Source organism: Phyllostomus discolor, chromosome 13 (assembly GCF_004126475.2).
Source record: "Phyllostomus discolor isolate MPI-MPIP mPhyDis1 chromosome 13, mPhyDis1.pri.v3, whole genome shotgun sequence".
Taxonomy (NCBI): domain Eukaryota; kingdom Metazoa; phylum Chordata; class Mammalia; order Chiroptera; family Phyllostomidae; genus Phyllostomus; species Phyllostomus discolor.
In genome coordinates this window covers 43,243,918-43,259,546 of record NC_040915.2, presented here as the reverse complement: position 1 = coordinate 43,259,546, position 15,629 = coordinate 43,243,918, and the positions used below count along the sequence as shown (strand labels likewise).

Sequence of the window (15,629 nt, the reverse complement as noted above, 5' to 3'; positions counted from 1 at the left end):
ACGCGAAGTGACCCTGCTCCCCTGGCCCTTGCTCTGTCTGGTGGCCCGCCCTGGGGGCTTCTGCAGACCCCGGGGAACGTGTCTCTTTCGGCGGAAGCAGGTGCTGCCGGCGGAGCCCCGAGCCCTCTCTGCAGGCCGCCGGGTGGCGTCGCCGCGGACCGTGAGCCCTCCGCTCCAGGAGAGCCGGGCACGGACGCCGCGTGGGCCCCACGCGTGCCCCTCTGACCCCCACTCATGTGCCGGTGAGACGGAGGGCGGCCGTGGGCACCCCAGGGCAGCTGTCAGCGGCCCATCTCCCTGGCAACCGACTGGCAACTACGGTTTCTCTCCCCTTGGCACCCTCTCCAACCTTTCGGCTGTGTTCCCGCCACATTCACCAGCACTTCCAACAACAAAAAACCCCACAAGAAACCGTGTCCCCAAGAAAAAGCAAAACCCCCAACAGGGGTGAGGGCTGACAAAAGATGCATCCACAACCCTACACACTAGGAAAGCCCAGGGCAAGAGGGACGGTGACCCGAGGGACCCGGGACGCGCCGGTCTCCGGGCAGATCCAGGTGTTGGTGAGCACAGGCGCCCCCGAGCCACCCCCTCCCAAGGCCGCGGCCCGCGGCCCGACGGGACGCTTGCCCGTCTCTGGCCGCGGACGCCAGGCCTGAGGCTGGGTCCGAGCAGCAGAGCCCAGAATCCGGGGAGAGTCTTTTGTGGGGACTGGACGGCTTCAGAGACCAAAGTCCACGGTAACTCCACACACGTTCTAGCACAAATCTCACTGCACTGTCGGCGTGAGCTTCCCCCGACGCGTGCACCTGTGTGTCTAGCTGCCCGTGTCAGGTTTGGAACATTCCGGAAACACTCATTTCTGACCACTGTGCTGTGTCGGACACACTGTCTGGCTGAGGCCAGAGGAGCCCCCAGCGCCTCTGGGTGGACAGACACGACCCCGTTGGGACCCCCACTCGGAGGCCCTGGTGAATCGCCGGCTGTCCCTGGCCCACCCCGGCCCCAGGGGTGACACGGCGGTCCCCAGCACGTGTCCCCCGCTCCCTCTGGCCTTGACCTCCCACGGAAGGACCTCAGGGCAGAGGCGGTGGGGCGGCAGACGCCTCAGCCTCTCCGCCGCACGGTGGGCACGGCCCCCCACCTGACTCGGTGGCCCCGAGCCCTCCCCGCAGGGACGCACTGAGGGGGGCCCCCCCCAAGTCCGAAACATCACAGAAGGCTGGAGTGTGAGCTTAAGAACGGTGTGAGCCACGGCCCCAGCTCCGTCACGCAGCCCTGCGATCTCCGCGGCGCCCTGCGTGGAGTTTCCGTGGGAAGCTGACACGCCAACTGTCAACAGCGCCCACATGGACACTGGGCGACGCTGGGCACCCTGAACACAGCCCAGCCCCGGCCCCCACGCCCCAGGCCCCACTGGGGTCGCAGCAGGCGGCCGGGCAGGTCCCTGGTAGCTGGGCGAGCGTTCAACACGGTGCTAGACGCACTGGGGCTGGGCGGCAACTCCAAGCGGAGACCCCTCGCCCGGGCTCGCGGGCCCCTGCAGGTCCGGTTCAGGCCAGAGGAGGGGACGCGCTGGAACTGAGAGGTCCCCGGGGTCCTTCCAGCCTGACCTCCGCAGGACGCAGCCGGGCTGGGGAAGGGGCCGTGGGGCCGGGGCCAGACACTCACCAGTCCCGGTGATGGCGGGCATGTTGAAGATTTCCGTCCCGGGCTGGCCGATACCTGGGGGGCGGCAACACAAGACGGGTGAGCCCTGCGGCCAGCAAGGCCTTGGGCATCGCCGCCCCCATCACCCGTCCGGCCAGCCCCCGGCCCCGCGGCGGCCCCTTACTGTATTCGGGCTCGTTGCGGTTGTGTGTGTTCAGCTTCTTGTTGATCTCCTGTTTCTTGGACTTGACCATGGCCGAGTTGCTCTCGGTCAGCTTGCTGAAGAAGGCCGGCGGCTGGCTGGTGTTGCCCGGAGACTTGGAGCCCATCCTGCGGCGAGCACGGGACACCCGGGTCAGTTCTCCCGCTGCCCAGCTCGCGGCCCCTCGACGACGGGGCGCTCACCACCCGCGCTGCCTCGGAAACCTGGGACTGAGCTCCCCCTGCTCCCCAGGTTGGGGGTGCTGCATCCTACCCCTTAGGGAACCCCATCTCCTCCAGGCGTCTCTGCAGCTCACCCGTCCCTGGGCTCGAGGTATCTCGGCGGAGCGCCAGCTGCCCAGGTGGGCCAGCTGCCCAGGTGGGCCACACCTGTCTACCCACGGCAGCCCTCCCCGCCACACACCTGCGCAGGGCCCCGCGCACCGGGTGGGCTCCGAGCAAGGCCTTCCTGGAGCCCAGCGGACCTGCCTTTCTCTCCGTCTCCAGCCCACTCTGAATCCCAACTGGGCCCAGCACATTCAGCTCCTTTCTCAGAGCACCTAACCCCCCACCCTGGGTCCCCCACAACACGCCACTCCTGGGACCCAGCCCGAGGAAAGAGACGCCAGCCCGGGGCGCAGGAAGCGGCCGCTAAGGTCCCCCGGGCTTGTGACATGCTCCGGGCTGGTCCAAGGGGCCCCAGCTGGGCACCGCAGCCCTTGTCGGCCCCCGAGGCTACGGCGGGCAAGGGGCCGGGCCCCAAGCAACCCCAGGGGGAGGGTCCCCGAGGCACCTGGGCTCCGCCTGCTCCCCGTCCCGGTATAGCAGCGGGTACATGGCACCGCGGGGGTGCCCGGGCTCCACCCCGCTCTCCGGCGGGGACACGGGCTCGACGCCGTCCTCACCACTGCCCAGGGAGGACGTCTTGCTCGGCTCCGGAGACCTGGGGGGGGGGGAAGGGTCCCAGCTGCAGTCAGAGGGGGACGCGGCCCTCCCTCCACTCCCCCTCCCCCGAGCCTGCCGCGCTCTGAGCCCGGCCGCAGCCAGGCCGCAGCGGCTCTCCCTGGGGGGAGAGAGGACAGGTGTTCCAGGGGCGGGGCCACGGCATCTCCTTTTCAGAGCGTTTCAGAAGCGTCGAGCCACCCCGTGCCCGTGGACTGCACGCACAGGCTGGGGGCTGGAGGCGGCCCACGGACGCCAGTCTGAAGGCCCCTCCTGCCTGCCCCCCACCATAGCCCACTGCCCCCCCAGACGGTCTGCGGTCTCCCTGCCCCCGGGCCTCGTTCAACTGGTGCCCCCGCCCAAAACGGCTCCTTCCCCAGAGCTGGGAACCACCCTCCGTCCCACCCCTCCTGCACGCCCCCCCAGGGACGTGCACGTGGGTGTGGGTGCGTGCACACTGGCAGGCTGCTCTCAAATCGCCAGGCTCTGGTTCAAGTCCCAGCACCGCCCCTCACTGGCCGTGTCTCTGGGCCAGTGAACGAGCTTCCGGCGCCTGGGCCCCTTCCTCTGGGGAACGGGGGCGGGGCTGCCTACACTCCCAGGGGCTGCGCCGGGAAGCCTGGGGGCCTGGGGCCAGGTGCTCAGCTCGGTGCCCGGGGCCCGCAGGTGCCAGCTGCTCCCTGTCCGCTGTGACCCCGAGCACACCTCCCCTCCCCCGGCCCCGTTTCCCGTCAGCACACTGGCATCGAGGCAGACGCCCGACAGGGGCCTCCCGGGGGCTGGCTGGCGAGGGGCACCCACGCCCCGTGCTCACCTCTTGCCCCCTTCGCTGTGGGGAGAGCCACGGGCGGGGGCGCCGTGGTCCGGGGGTGGGAGGTAGAGGTCGCTGGGGGGCCGGCGGAGGTCCAGGACGGGGCAGCTGGCCCCCGGGAAGGAGTACAGCGGGGCGGGGAGGGGTGCACCGAGCTGCTGCGGGTGGTGCCTCGTGTAGTCCTGCGTGATGACCTCCTGCGGGGGCAGGGGCGGGGGAGGGGGGCTCGGGGTCAGGCCGCAGCCAGCCACGCCGCCAGGACCTCCCAGGGAGGGGGCGGGGAGCCGGAGGAGACGGAGCCCCGGACGGCCCAGCAGCCCCGTGGGGGAGACGCAGTGCTCGGGCTCATGCCGCGGCTTCCGCTGGAGGAGGCTCGGCTGCCGTGTGTGACGCTGAGACGTGGGGACCCCCAGGCCCCGCCGCTGGGGCCCAGGCCTCCCACCAGACCGAGGGACTGCGTGTGGCCGCCCCCTTGCCCCCCACCCTGGAGCCTGATCCCACCCCAGGTGCAAAGGTGGGGAGGAGAAGGGGGATAGTTACACTGATATGCTGAGCCAGGGTGACCACCCGCTGGTGACCTTTGACCCCTGGGGCGGCCTGGAGCAGCGGGCTGGAGGAGGGCTGGCTCTCGGGCAGCGGCCGGAGGTGCGGGAGGTGCATGGCCTCCCCGATGAGCTTTGCAGAGCCTGCGGGCCGAGCAGAGCCTGTCAGGGGGCGGGGCGGGCGGGGCAGGTGCCCGGGGCCTCTGCCTCTGGGCACCTCGGTCTCCCCGTCTGAGTGGCGGGGTGACAGTGGTCCCTGCCCCGCCGCAGGGCTGTGGTCAGCGGGCCTCCGTGGGGGTGAGGGTGCGGGGCGGGGCTACCTGGCTGCTTGTGCCGCAGGTCCCCCTCCAGGTGGCCCTTGTCCAGCTCCTCGAGGTGCTTGGGGAGCCCCTTGTCGTGGGCGAGGCTAGGCGAGCTCACGGGGCTGACGGGCTCCACCCCGTCGGGGCTGTAGCTGCTGCCATGGTAACCTGCAGCAAGGTGAGGCCAAGGGTCAGGCCTGGCCCGGACGGGAGGCTGACCGCCCCTCCTGGCCCCTCCCCTCTGCCCTCCCACTCGGGCCAGTCCTCAGCTGGGCACGCGGACGAATGGACAGGGGGCGGGGGGTGAGCTGGAGCAGAGGCTGCTGGCCGGCCGGGGCTGGGCGCGCCGGGGGAGGAGGGAGAGAGAAACGCGTGTGCGGCACACGTGTGTGGGACACAGAGAGGGGGCGTCTCTGGGGAAGGGCATGTGGGTGCTGTGAAGGGCGGGAGGGAGCCACAGCCGCAGGGGGTGTGGCCGGGAGTGACCCTCAAGGCCAGGGGCCCCACAGCCCGCAAAGGGGAAGCCCGGGCTGGGGCCGCAGGTACGGAGGACTCCCCTTCTCCCAGGCCACGGGGGGTGGGGGGGTGCGCCAGGCACCCCCAGGGCTCCCTCACAGCCTGGGTGGGACCCAGGGATCGGGGTCAGGCCCCCAGCTCCTCCCGGCGGGGGGGTGCTCGCCCCCTGCCCCTCCCCGTCTTCCTCGGGAGACCTCCACAGCCAACTCCTGCATCCGTACGCCGCGGCAGCCCGGGCCCTCCCCCACTCCCCCTGGTAGCCCACTCTCTGCCCCCGGGACAAAGGTGCGGAGGGGCGACGGAGGCTCGGGAGGAGTCAAAATCACAGACCCGTTCGTTTGAGGAAAAAAGCAAAAATAAAAAAATCACGATACAATGATGTGCAAACGATGGGGTGTCCCCCACCCCCATTGGAGGGGGCCGCAGCCTGCGGGACCACCGGAGCGTGCAGCCGACACAGAGCGGCCTGCAGACCAGGCACCAGCACCAACGGGAAGGGGGCGGGGGACGGAAGCCGGAGACCTGGCGGCGTCTTGGGGCCGTGGGCGGGCGGGCGGGGCGGGCCGGAGTCTTACCCTCGCGGGCGGAGTCGGCGGCCAGCGGACCTCCTTCTCGCGGCCCTCTATCGGGGGCGATTTGACGCGTGATTATCGCGTCTACGAAGGTGGCGGCCGTCAGGATGGTCTTACCCAGAGAGCGGAGCTCCAGCTCCTGGATGGGAAAGGGTTTACTTTGAGTCTTTTCCCGGTGCAGGTCCGCGGCCGAGGCGGGCGGCGCCGGCAGGTCCGGGCCGGCGTGGTGGGCGGCGAGGCTCTTCGCCGGGGCGCGGGTGATGGCCGAGTGGCTGGAGACGGGGGGCGCCAGGGCCCGGGGCTCGGAGCCCTTGCCCGGGGAGGAGGCGGCGGGCTCCAGCCCCGCGCGGGCAGGGGGCTTGGAGAGGAAGGAGTGGCCGGCGTCCCCCCGGGGCCGCTCCGGCCGGCCAGGCCTCTGGGTGTCCTTGGGCAGCAGGACCGGCTCCACGAGGGTGGGGTAGACCCCGTCCAGGGCGCTGCCCAGCGGGCAGTGGGTGGCAGGTGGGAATGTGGCGGCTGGGCGGACGGGCGAGGAGGTGGAGGTGGACCTGGAGGGAGACAGCGGGGTTCAGGCGGCTGCGGGGCCCGCAGCTGGGCCTGCACCACTCCTTCTCCTACCCCTGGGGGGGGGGGGCGCTGTTGGGGTCCGGGAAGAACCCCCCCCCCCATGCAGGTCTGCGCCGCCCTGAGGGCGTGACCTTCCCCACCCCGGGCCGTCCCATCCTTCATTCCGTCCTTCACTCCTGCCAGCGTTCCGGAACTTGTCACCGAGCACCTACTGCGCGTCGGGGACACAGAGACGAAGCAGACAGACGGAAGCGCCTCGTTCACGTTCTAGTCGAGACAACGGACTACAGACGTGTCGTCGGACAGATCACACCCCCCCCAGAGTGCGGCAACCACCGGCAGGAGGCCGGGCGGGGGAAGGGAGAGGGGTCCGGGGGCGCTCAGGCCGCGGCTCCGGGGACACTGCGCTGCCCTCCCTCCTGACGGGCGGTGTGGGGGAGGCGTCTGACGCAGAGCAGCCGGGGGCGGGGCCCACACGGATGGAAACGTGGCTTCGGCTGTGCCTCCAAGGTCTCCCGCAGGCGCCCTGCCCCCACTTAAGCAGCTCGGGACACCTGTCACCAGAGGGCTCAGGCCCCTGGTGGGAGGAGGGGGCTCCGGGGGAGCTCTCCCATCCTACGGAAACCTCTGGCTGCGGTCCAGGAGAGAGGGAGCCCGTCTCCTCCTCGCAGGGCCCGGCTGAGTCTCGGGCCGGGCTGGCGTCCCCTCCTCTCCACACTCTCCCCCGAACCAGCAGCCGCCCGCCCAACCCCCGTCCACCCACCTACCTGCTCACCTGTCATATCTGCACTTATCCACTCACAAGCCCACCCATCCACTCACCACCCCCCACGCTCACCTCTGCCCGCCGTCCCGCTGTCTCTGCGTCCGTCTGTCCGCCCCCATCCCTCTGCCACCCCCCGTCTGCCTCCCTGCTTCCCCACCCACCGCCACCCTCGCCTGTCTCCACCCCAGGGGCCCGCCGAGGTCCCCGCCGCCCGCCCGCACCCCGTGCCAACCTGGCCCACCTCAGGACCGTGGGCGTGCCGGGCTCCGCGGGGCTGAGGCCCTTCACGCCCGTGTTGTGCAGCACGCTGGGCCTCTGCTGGATGGCGTCCTGGGTCCGGGGCGAGATGGGCGAGTGCTGCAGCGAGTGGGAGTGGGAGGCGGGGCGGCTGCCCCCCCCGCCGCCGCCGCTGCCCCCGCCGCTCTGCTCCGTGCCTGGTGGGGGCGGGCGGTGGCGTCAGACGGGGTGGCGTCGGATGGCCCTCGGGGACCCCCGCCGGTCAGAGGGGCTGGGAGGGGGGGGGGGGGGGTGGGGGGGTGTGGGGGGGTCCCCCCGAGGCCCACCGGGTCTCCAGATGGGCGCGTGCTCCACCGTCGCGGTGCTCGTGAGGACGGGCTTCTCCCGCTCCCGCTCGCGGTCCCGCTCCCGCTCGGGCGCGGACGTGGGCGCGGGCTTCGCCAGGTGAGCGGGGCCTCCTGGAAACACGAGGCCCGACACTCAGCCTGGGTCCGGGAACGGCAGGGTCCGCCCGGGGGCGGTGGGGGCGCAGGGGGGGGCCGGGGCCAGGGCCAGGGCCAGGGCCCGCTCGGGGTGGGGGGCGGCGTCACCTGGGGAGAGCGGGGAGCTGCTGAGCCGGCTGCTGAAGTGCTGGGGGGCGGCGGGGAGGTAGGCCAGGCGGTCCATGGCGGTGGCTGGCGTGCCTGGCGTCGGGGGCACCAGCACGGGCAGGTGTGGCACTTGGGACAGGTCGATGATGCCTGTGGGTGGCAGTGGGGCGGGGTTGCAGGCACAGGGAGCGAGGGGCTGCTGCTGGCTGGACCGCCCGCCGGGGGAGCCCCCCCTGCCTTCCCCTGAACACCCCGAGCGTCCCCCACCCCGGGTCCCAGCACCGGGCGGTGAGCGCCAGGCCCTCCGGAGCCCGAGCACTGAGAAGTGGCCGTGGCCTGCCTGTCCGGCCTCGATTCTCTGTGTTCAGGCCCCACCTTGGCAACGCCCGGTGGGACCGGTCTCCCCACCCGGGTGCTGACTGGCACTCGGGCGTTCCGGGAGCTTTTCCGGAGCGCGACTTCAAGGGAACCAGAGATCCCCACAGGCCCACGTTCTGATCTTTCCTTAACTCCCAGGGCCACGCGGGCAAGCACGCGCACAGCTCACGCCCCCGAGTGCATCCAGGTGCACGCACCTCTCGGCTGCCGCCTGTGCACGCACACGCTCTCGGGGTGGCCACGCCCCCCCGGCCCCCCGGGGACGACCGCTCTCTACCTCCAAGGGGCCCCACTCACCCACAGGCCCCTCCCGCGGGCCCCGAGTGCCTGGCGCCACCCACCTCGCGGGCCGGCGGCGTAGTTGAGCGCCAGCGAGGACTCGCGGGGGGACAGGCCCCGCAGCATGTCGGCGCGCTGGGCCATGGCGCTGGCCGCGTTGTGGTGCATCTGCTGCGAGGTGATGTAGTCGTTGATGATTGTCTGGCGGTTCTCCAGGGCCGCCGTGTCCGGGTAGCCGCGGATGAGGTACGGCGGGTACAGGTGAGGGTAGGTGGGGTTGGGGCCCAGGTGCCGGGGCAGGTAATAGGCAGCAGCTGCCGAGAGAGGGGAGCAGGGTCAGAGGGTGTCAGTCCACCTGTCCTGGAGCCCGCTAGCAGCATCTAGCAGCGTCCCCCAAAGCACCCAAGATGGAGTCTCGGCCTGTAAGTGGAAGATGCTCCCTGAAACCCTCGTCAGCGGGGCCCGTTGGACTGAGGTCCCCCCGGACTCAGGGCCTCAGAAACGCGGGCTGCAGATGTGCCGAGGGGACACACCCTTTACGAAGATTCTCAGGCCACGCCCTTCCGCGGACCCCCACCCCTGCCCTGCCCTCCTGAGAAACGTGTGCGGCCCTAAAGGCCCCAGGAGGAGACCACCACGGACGGAGACACAGCCAACCCAGCACGCCCCTCAGACGCCCCGAGGAACCCCAGCCAGCCGGCTCCCACGGCTGCGCCCCTGAGCCCGTCTCCTCAGCTCTGGGCCTCGGCCTCCCCGGACAGCGGAGCCTCACTGATGGAACCCCCCACCCCGTGCCTCGGGGTCCCGCGGGCCCAGGACGGTCACCTGCATCCAGGGGGATCCCGCGGGAGATGGAGGTGGGGTCGAAGGCTAGAGGGATGTGGCCACGGTACAGGTCCACGCCGCTCACGCCTCGGAGGAGGTGCTCATAGGGCGAGATGGGGTGGGGGTGGTGCTCAGGCACGGCACTGTGCGGGGACTTGGCGATCTCCCGGGGCGTCGACGTCAGCTTGCGGTCCTGGGACGCCTTGCTGGACGAGAGGCTGCCTGTGGGAGGGGGGAGTGGGGCTGGCACCGACCTCTGAGGGTGGGGGGCACCAGGGCCGCTGAGGCCGGGCAGCTGCTGGAGGGAGCGGGTGGCTCCGTCCAACTGCTCATTTGCCTCTCGGTTCTTTTCCTTTTAAATCACGTACCCATTTGCTTCTGTTTTTCTTTTCTTTTTTTTTTTTTTACTTCTTTGAAAAATTGACTTTGTTCCTTTGTTTTAATTTACTCATTCATTCATTCCATCAAAAACTACTCCTGGAGCCCCCGCTGCTTGCCAAGCACTGTTCTGAGAGCTGGGGCCCTGCAGGGCACGCGGCAGACAGAGCCCCGCCCCCGTGGAGCAGACACGGGGGACGGAGCCACCAGATAAGGACCTCAGAGCTCTGAGGAAGCAGAGAACGTGAATGGACGTGACCGCAGCGGGCGGAGGGACGCCTGGTCCCGAGAGGCCTCCCAGGGGATGTGACTCTGGGGCAGAGACCTGAAGGATGGCCAGCCAGCCGGTCAGGGAAAGATCTGGAAGGTGGGGGGCACCTCGAGCAGAGAGGACAGCACGGGCCAAGTCCTGGGGGGAAGGCGCTGAGCATGCTGGGGGGACAGAGGAGGCCGGTCAGGCTGGGCCTGGGGTGGAGGGAGGGGCCTGGCTCAGTGGGGGGCCGCGGGCTCCCCGAGGCCGTGGTGGGAAAGGGCACTTTTCCTCCTGAGTGCAGTGAGAAGTCACTGGAAACACATAAGCTGGAGAATGGGATCGTTCAATGTAAGTTTCTCCAAACACTATCTGGCCACCACTTGAGAAGCAGGGCGTTTGTAGCTGGACAGGAAGGAGGGAAGCCGGTGTGGAGAGCCGCGTGGGGAAGGGTGCTGGTCTGCGCAGGGGCGAGGGGACAGTCCTCGGAGGGATTCGGGGGCAGAACCCGCAGGTCTGGTAGACCGCGGGGAGGAGGCAGCAGTGGGCCGCCTCATCTCCGACTGAGGAGGCAGGGCCCCGCCCCTTAACCCGCCCCCTGAGCCCTCACCCCGATGCTCTGCACCCGCACGCTGCACCCTGTGCACCCATCCACACTCCTCACCCCACACCCGTACCCCTAGCCCTCCAACCACCACGCCCCACGCACCCTCCTGAAGGCGCGGGGTGGGCTCCCGCGTGGTCACGGGAGAGCCGCGGGGCAGGTGGCTGCTGAAGGGCGTCCCGTGGTCCTCATAGGTCAGGGGGCTCTGCCGCGGCTTGCCCAGCTCCGGCACGATGACCGGGGCGCCCCGGGTGATGGAGCCCCCCGAGCCGCTGGCTGCCCCCGGCCGGCTCTTCAGGCTCTCCTCGTAGCAGGCGCGCTCCAGCGCCCGCGGGTCCGCCATCACGTCCAGCGGGTGCAGGGGCGGGAAGGTGCGGCCGGGGCTGCCGATGATGGAGCGCACGTCGTGCTTCTTGGAGCCGGCAGAGGGCGCGCCGCCGTCGTACTTCAGCGGGGTGCCCTGCGGGGCGGGGGCGACCGGGCGTGAGCGCCTGCGGAGGAACTCTCTGGGCCTGGGCTGCTCGGCTGCGGGACGGGGAGCCACGCCCACATCGGAGGGCGCGCTGAGCCCTGCCCCAGAGGACCCCGCCCGCCCTGGCCAACGGCCCCCAGCGCTGCCTGGGGGCGGGGCTCCACAAGGCACAGAGAGGTCACGGGTCAGCCCTTCCTGGGGCAAGCGGGTTTGCTGGAGAGAGAGTGGACACCTCTGGAGGGCAAACTCCTTCCTCCCGTCATTTCGGGGCCCTCCACGGCTGAGCCAGGAGTTTCCCCAGCCGCTTCCGGCCCCACCCCTCGCGGCTCCAGGCTGGGAGGGCAGGGCTGAGGTTCACGAGTGCTCTCCGGCCCTGAAGGGCAGCTGGAGACACAGGGGTCACGTCCCAGCCCCGCCCCCTGGGGGAAGGCCCTGACCTGTGTGGCCAGGCTGGGGAAGCCCCGGGGGTGGAGGGCCCTGTCTGCACAAGTGACACAACACCCTGTTTATTCAGGGCCGCTCCAACGACTTTCCCAGGAAGGGAAGACGCCCGCCTTGTCGAGAGAACGTTCCAGAGTCAGGCTGGTGCCCCTGCTGGCTGCAAGAGGGACTCTTGCCGATGGCCCCACAAGTGTCCGGAGGCTGAGCGCCTCACTGTCCACTGCCTCCACCGGAGGCCCCGCCCTCCTCGTCACGGCAGGCGCCGGTGACCACGGGCGGGGACTGTGGCCTGTGGTGGTCCCCACCAACCTGCCCCTCACAGCTGGAGCTGATGTTCCACCATGAGGCGGGAGCCTCCGGTGGCTGGACGCTGTGAATTTGGGGGCAGCTGGACTTGAGGGTCCCCACAGCCGTGTACTTGCTGCTGTGTGACCCTGGACAGGCCACCTGACCCCCCTGAACTCATGAGAATGGGAGGAGCAGGCGGGAGGGCTGAACGAGCCACAGGCTGCGTGCACGGCTGCCCCGCCCACAGGAAGGACCCTGCGGGGGCAGCACGTTGAGCTCTGGGGCCCCTCCCATCCCCAAGCCCATCCCTGGAGCCTGGGGGTCCGGGGCAGGGCCCTCAAGGCTGTAAAGGCACCACTGGGGTCGCGGCTGAAGCCCTCGGCCTGGAGCCCAGAAGGGACAGCCCGGAGCCCAGCAAGCAGCAGCCGCGTGACCTCGGGGGCAGCTTCCCCGAGTGCAGAGCCCAGGGCAGGGCTGGCAGCCACCCCGGGCGCAGTCGCGCCCGTACCTGCGTGATGGAGCCCTCCTTGAGCGGCCGAGGGGCCAGGGGCAGCTCCGGCGTGCGGCGCAGCTCCTCCCGCGGGATCTCGTGGATGGAGCGGCCGGCTTCCTTCACCGTCGCCACCAGGCCCTCGTGGGCCGGCTTCAGCTTCAGGGGGCCCAGGGCCTCCAAGGGCCGGGCCTTGTAGGCCTCCGCCAGGTCCCGCGGTGGGGGCGGCGGCGGCGGCGTGCCCTCCAGCTTCAGCAGCTTGGCCTCCCGACGCAGGTAGTCTTCCTGGGCCTCCACGTAGGACCGTGGGATCCCTGCCGCAGGACAGGGCACCGGCCTCACCCCTGTTCCGGCGGCCCCCACACCCCCAGGGGGAATCTGACCTCTCTGGGCCCCAGTGTCCCCACCAGGGGGGGCCTCACTGAGATGATGCTGATAAAGAGCCCGAGCCCAGTCATCTAACCTCCCCCCTCCCCCCAACTGTGTCTCCTCTGCGCTGCTCCGCCAGGTAAGGGACCAGCAGCGCTCAGGTCAGCGCTGGCCAGAGCCGGGGGGCCGATGACAGTGTCCAGCGCGGAGGGGCGGGTGGCATTTCGCCTTTTTTGTCTTAGAGTAAGAGACGCCAGGGCTCCGCACTCCGACCCGTGCAGGTGTGCTGTGCGCCTGCCCAGGCACCTGTCCCTGGCGGGCGCTCCCCTGGCCTTGAGGTTCCCCTGCCTGCCCCCCGCCCCGCCGTGACCGAAACCCACTGTGGCTGCCAGGGGTGCAGGGGCGGGCGGTACCTTGCGTGATGGAGCCACGGATGTGGTGCTGCTGCTCTTTGAGGTGGTGGGGGCTGTGTCGCTCAGGCGGGATGGCGCGGCCCATGAGACCTGCGGGAGAGAGCGTCATGACGGGGGTCCCAAGCCAGCTTTGGGCAGCCCCCCTCCCGGCAGTGGGTCCCTGCGGCCACTCAAGGCCGTCCCCGTGATGATGGGGCCGGTGGCGCAGAACCCAGTGAGCGGGCGACCCACCTCCTGGGCCCTGCAAGGACCTCGGTTTTCCCACCTGTGAAACGGGGCTGGCCATCCCATGCCCTCCCTCCAGGGGGCGCCGAGAGACACATCCTCTCCACCATGGGGACCCAGCCCTCCGCTGCCTGGCGTCCGGCGTGGGCTGGAGCAGCACGCTGGGCGGCACGCCCACCTTCGATGCTGGCCGCCGTGATGGCCCGGCTGACGCGGCCCTCCATCATGTCGTAGGTGCGCTTGGGCGCGGCCGTCTCGTGGGGGGGCCCTGAGCTGCTCCTGCCGTCCTCCTTGGAGCACTGGGGCACAGAGAGGCCACCTGGAAGACAGGCCGAGCGCGGTGTGAGGGGCCGGCCAGCGGGCAGCCATGTGCACGGAGCAGGGCCAGCAAGGAGCAAGGCTGCAGACACACACGTGCACTGCAAGTCCTCATGGGAAAGTGTGCGTCAGAGGGAGGGAGCTGCGCCCAGGCAGGGCCAGCCCGGGGGACCAGGACCTGCGGCCAGGCTCACGGCCCCTGGACAGCCTGGGTGTCGCCCTCAGGCTGGGGGCTCGGCCCGGCCCTGGCCCTCAGAGACCACAGGCTCAGCCCGGTGCCCTTCGGGGCCCTGGAAGCGCTGGCCACTGCAGAGGCTGCAAACGCAGTAGGCGCAGCAGACCGACGGAGCTGCTATTGTCGAGTCTCTTTGCAGACTCAGTTGCTGACGTTTAACCCCAGGGGACCTCAGCTGTTGGGGGGGGCAGTCTGGTGGGCGGGTGCACACTCCGGCGGGGCGACTGCCGATGACCAGAGAGGCAGGCACACCTGCTCCCCAGGCCCCCACTCCTCCCTTCCTGCTGCCCCACCCCCACCGGCTGCCCTCGGCCACTGGGCCCAGAAAGCACACAAGAAGTTAAAAGCCCATTTCACAGATGGTGAACTTAACCACAGAGGCTCAGGTGGAGCTGGTCGGGGGCCCGAGGGGAGGTTCCACCCAGGGCGCTCTGCCCCCGGCACCTCGACCGCCGGGCCCTCCATCATCCCCAGGGTGCCCAGCCGGCTACCGAGGCTGCCCCACCCCCGACTGTCCCGGCAACCGGCAGCGGAGCGGCACGTGCCCAAACCACATGGTGCTGCCTCCACTCCCCAGGGCCGAGGTGGGGGCGGCCGGGCACGGGTGGAGGCGGATGGGGAGGACAAGGCGCCTGCCCACCAGAGCTGCAATTCAGGGCCGAGCCGCTGCCAGCTGCAGGGAGGGCGCCCATTAGCAGCTTTTATCTCCACACCCCAGGGCGCCCGCCCGCCTGGCTGCCGGGAAGTTCTCGCCCACCGCCATTCCCTTAACTCCTTCCCTGCAGGGTCCCTGTGGACGTGGGACCGAGAACCGGAGAGGAGGGGGCTGAGGGGCCTGGAGCAGGGTCCTGGGGTGCAGGGACAGGTGGGGGGTGCGTCTGGACATCACCGCTGTGGCCACCCACGGGGGGCCGACCACAGCGTGTGCTGCAGGTGCTGGGCTGGAGGCCTCAGCCCCCCCCCCCCCCCCCCCCGACAAGCCCGGCTGCAAGCGCATGTCCTCAACTGTGAGGAACTGGGCAGGGCGGGGCGGGGGGGGGGGGGGGGGGGGGCAGAAATCGCCGCCCCGGCTACAGCGGGCCTGCACCCCGCAGGCCTGGGGAGGTCGCCACCTCTCGAAACGGCTGCCTGGTGTCACCCCGCCCTGTACCCCCCTGCCCCGACGCCGAACACCCCTCCCCGGGTCCCGGGGCCCCCTTCCTCTTGGGCAGCCACAAGGATGGGGGCCGGACGCACCCTCGTAGGACAGGATGTGGCCTTTCTTGCCCTCGTAGATGACGTGGCCCTTGGGCAGGCCGTCCTCCCGGCTGCGGTCCAGGCGGCCCGGGCTGTCCTCGCCGACGATCCTGGTGATGGTGCCCTTGTAGAGGACCTCCGCCGGCGTGCCCTGCAGGCGCGGGAGTGTGAGCGCCCGCAGCAGGCCTCGCCGGCCCTCGGCCACACGTCCCCTCCAGGCCCGCACAGGGGCCTGCTCGGGCGGGTGGCAGCCGCCTGGGGCGACCTCTGGGCACCCACGAGTGGGGGTCAGCGGCTTTAGCGACGAGCTGCCGCGTGACCTCTGCCCCGTCACTCTGCCACTCGGGACCCCAGCCCGCATGTCCCCAGGATGGTCTCCGTGCCCGTGACTCTCAAAGGCACCTGGCACAGACCAGCTGTCCCCAAATCAGGATGCCCCTCTTTCCTCTCGTCCCAAGAGCCCAGTCAGTGACATGGGGCCCAACTGGGCGTGAAACCCGGGACCCAGCACACGGCCCCCTCCCCGCCCCTCACTGCCCCAGCCGCGGGGCTGGGACGGCAACCGGCCACCCAGGCCCGGAAGGCTGTTCCCTGAGCCTCCGCAGGACCCTCGGCCTCCCAGGGCTCCGCCCACACCATCGGACTCGATGGGGAGCAGGGGCCACTCCACTGTCACTGCCCAGGGTCCTGGCTGGCGGCCCGCTGCTCCCAGGCCAGCCCCTTGGGGACGGT

The 15,629-nt window shown here is 70.6% G+C and overlaps 1 protein-coding gene across 10 annotated transcripts in view; it reads right to left on the bottom strand.

Moving 5' to 3' along the window:
* Positions 1 to 15,629, bottom strand: part of NCOR2 (nuclear receptor corepressor 2) — a 151,634-nt gene that overhangs the window by 3,774 nt on the left and 132,231 nt on the right. For 6 of the 10 annotated variants that reach the window (XM_036014366.1, XM_036014362.1, XM_036014363.1 and 3 more), the window contains 17 exons: positions 14,898 to 15,048; positions 13,287 to 13,427; positions 12,884 to 12,973; positions 12,120 to 12,415; positions 10,516 to 10,870; positions 9,179 to 9,400; positions 8,416 to 8,667; positions 7,697 to 7,846; positions 7,433 to 7,564; positions 7,111 to 7,303; positions 5,654 to 6,084; positions 4,467 to 4,616; positions 4,145 to 4,290; positions 3,608 to 3,801; positions 2,645 to 2,794; positions 1,835 to 1,980; positions 1,672 to 1,725 (listed from right to left, as the gene is read on the bottom strand). In XM_036014366.1, coding sequence (XP_035870259.1) covers positions 1,672 to 1,725; positions 1,835 to 1,980; positions 2,645 to 2,794; positions 3,608 to 3,801; positions 4,145 to 4,290; positions 4,467 to 4,616; positions 5,654 to 6,084; positions 7,111 to 7,303; positions 7,433 to 7,564; positions 7,697 to 7,846; positions 8,416 to 8,667; positions 9,179 to 9,400; positions 10,516 to 10,870; positions 12,120 to 12,415; positions 12,884 to 12,973; positions 13,287 to 13,427; positions 14,898 to 15,048 — 3,253 coding nt within the window. Of the gene's footprint in view, positions 1 to 1,671; positions 1,726 to 1,834; positions 1,984 to 2,644; positions 2,795 to 3,607; positions 3,802 to 4,144; positions 4,291 to 4,466; positions 4,617 to 5,539; positions 6,085 to 7,101; positions 7,304 to 7,432; positions 7,565 to 7,696; positions 7,847 to 8,415; positions 8,671 to 9,178; positions 9,401 to 10,515; positions 10,871 to 12,119; positions 12,416 to 12,883; positions 12,974 to 13,286; positions 13,428 to 14,897; positions 15,049 to 15,629 lie in introns of all 10 variants that reach the window. The other 4 variants (XM_036014361.1, XM_036014368.1, XM_036014359.1 and 1 more) reach the window with 3 other exon arrangements.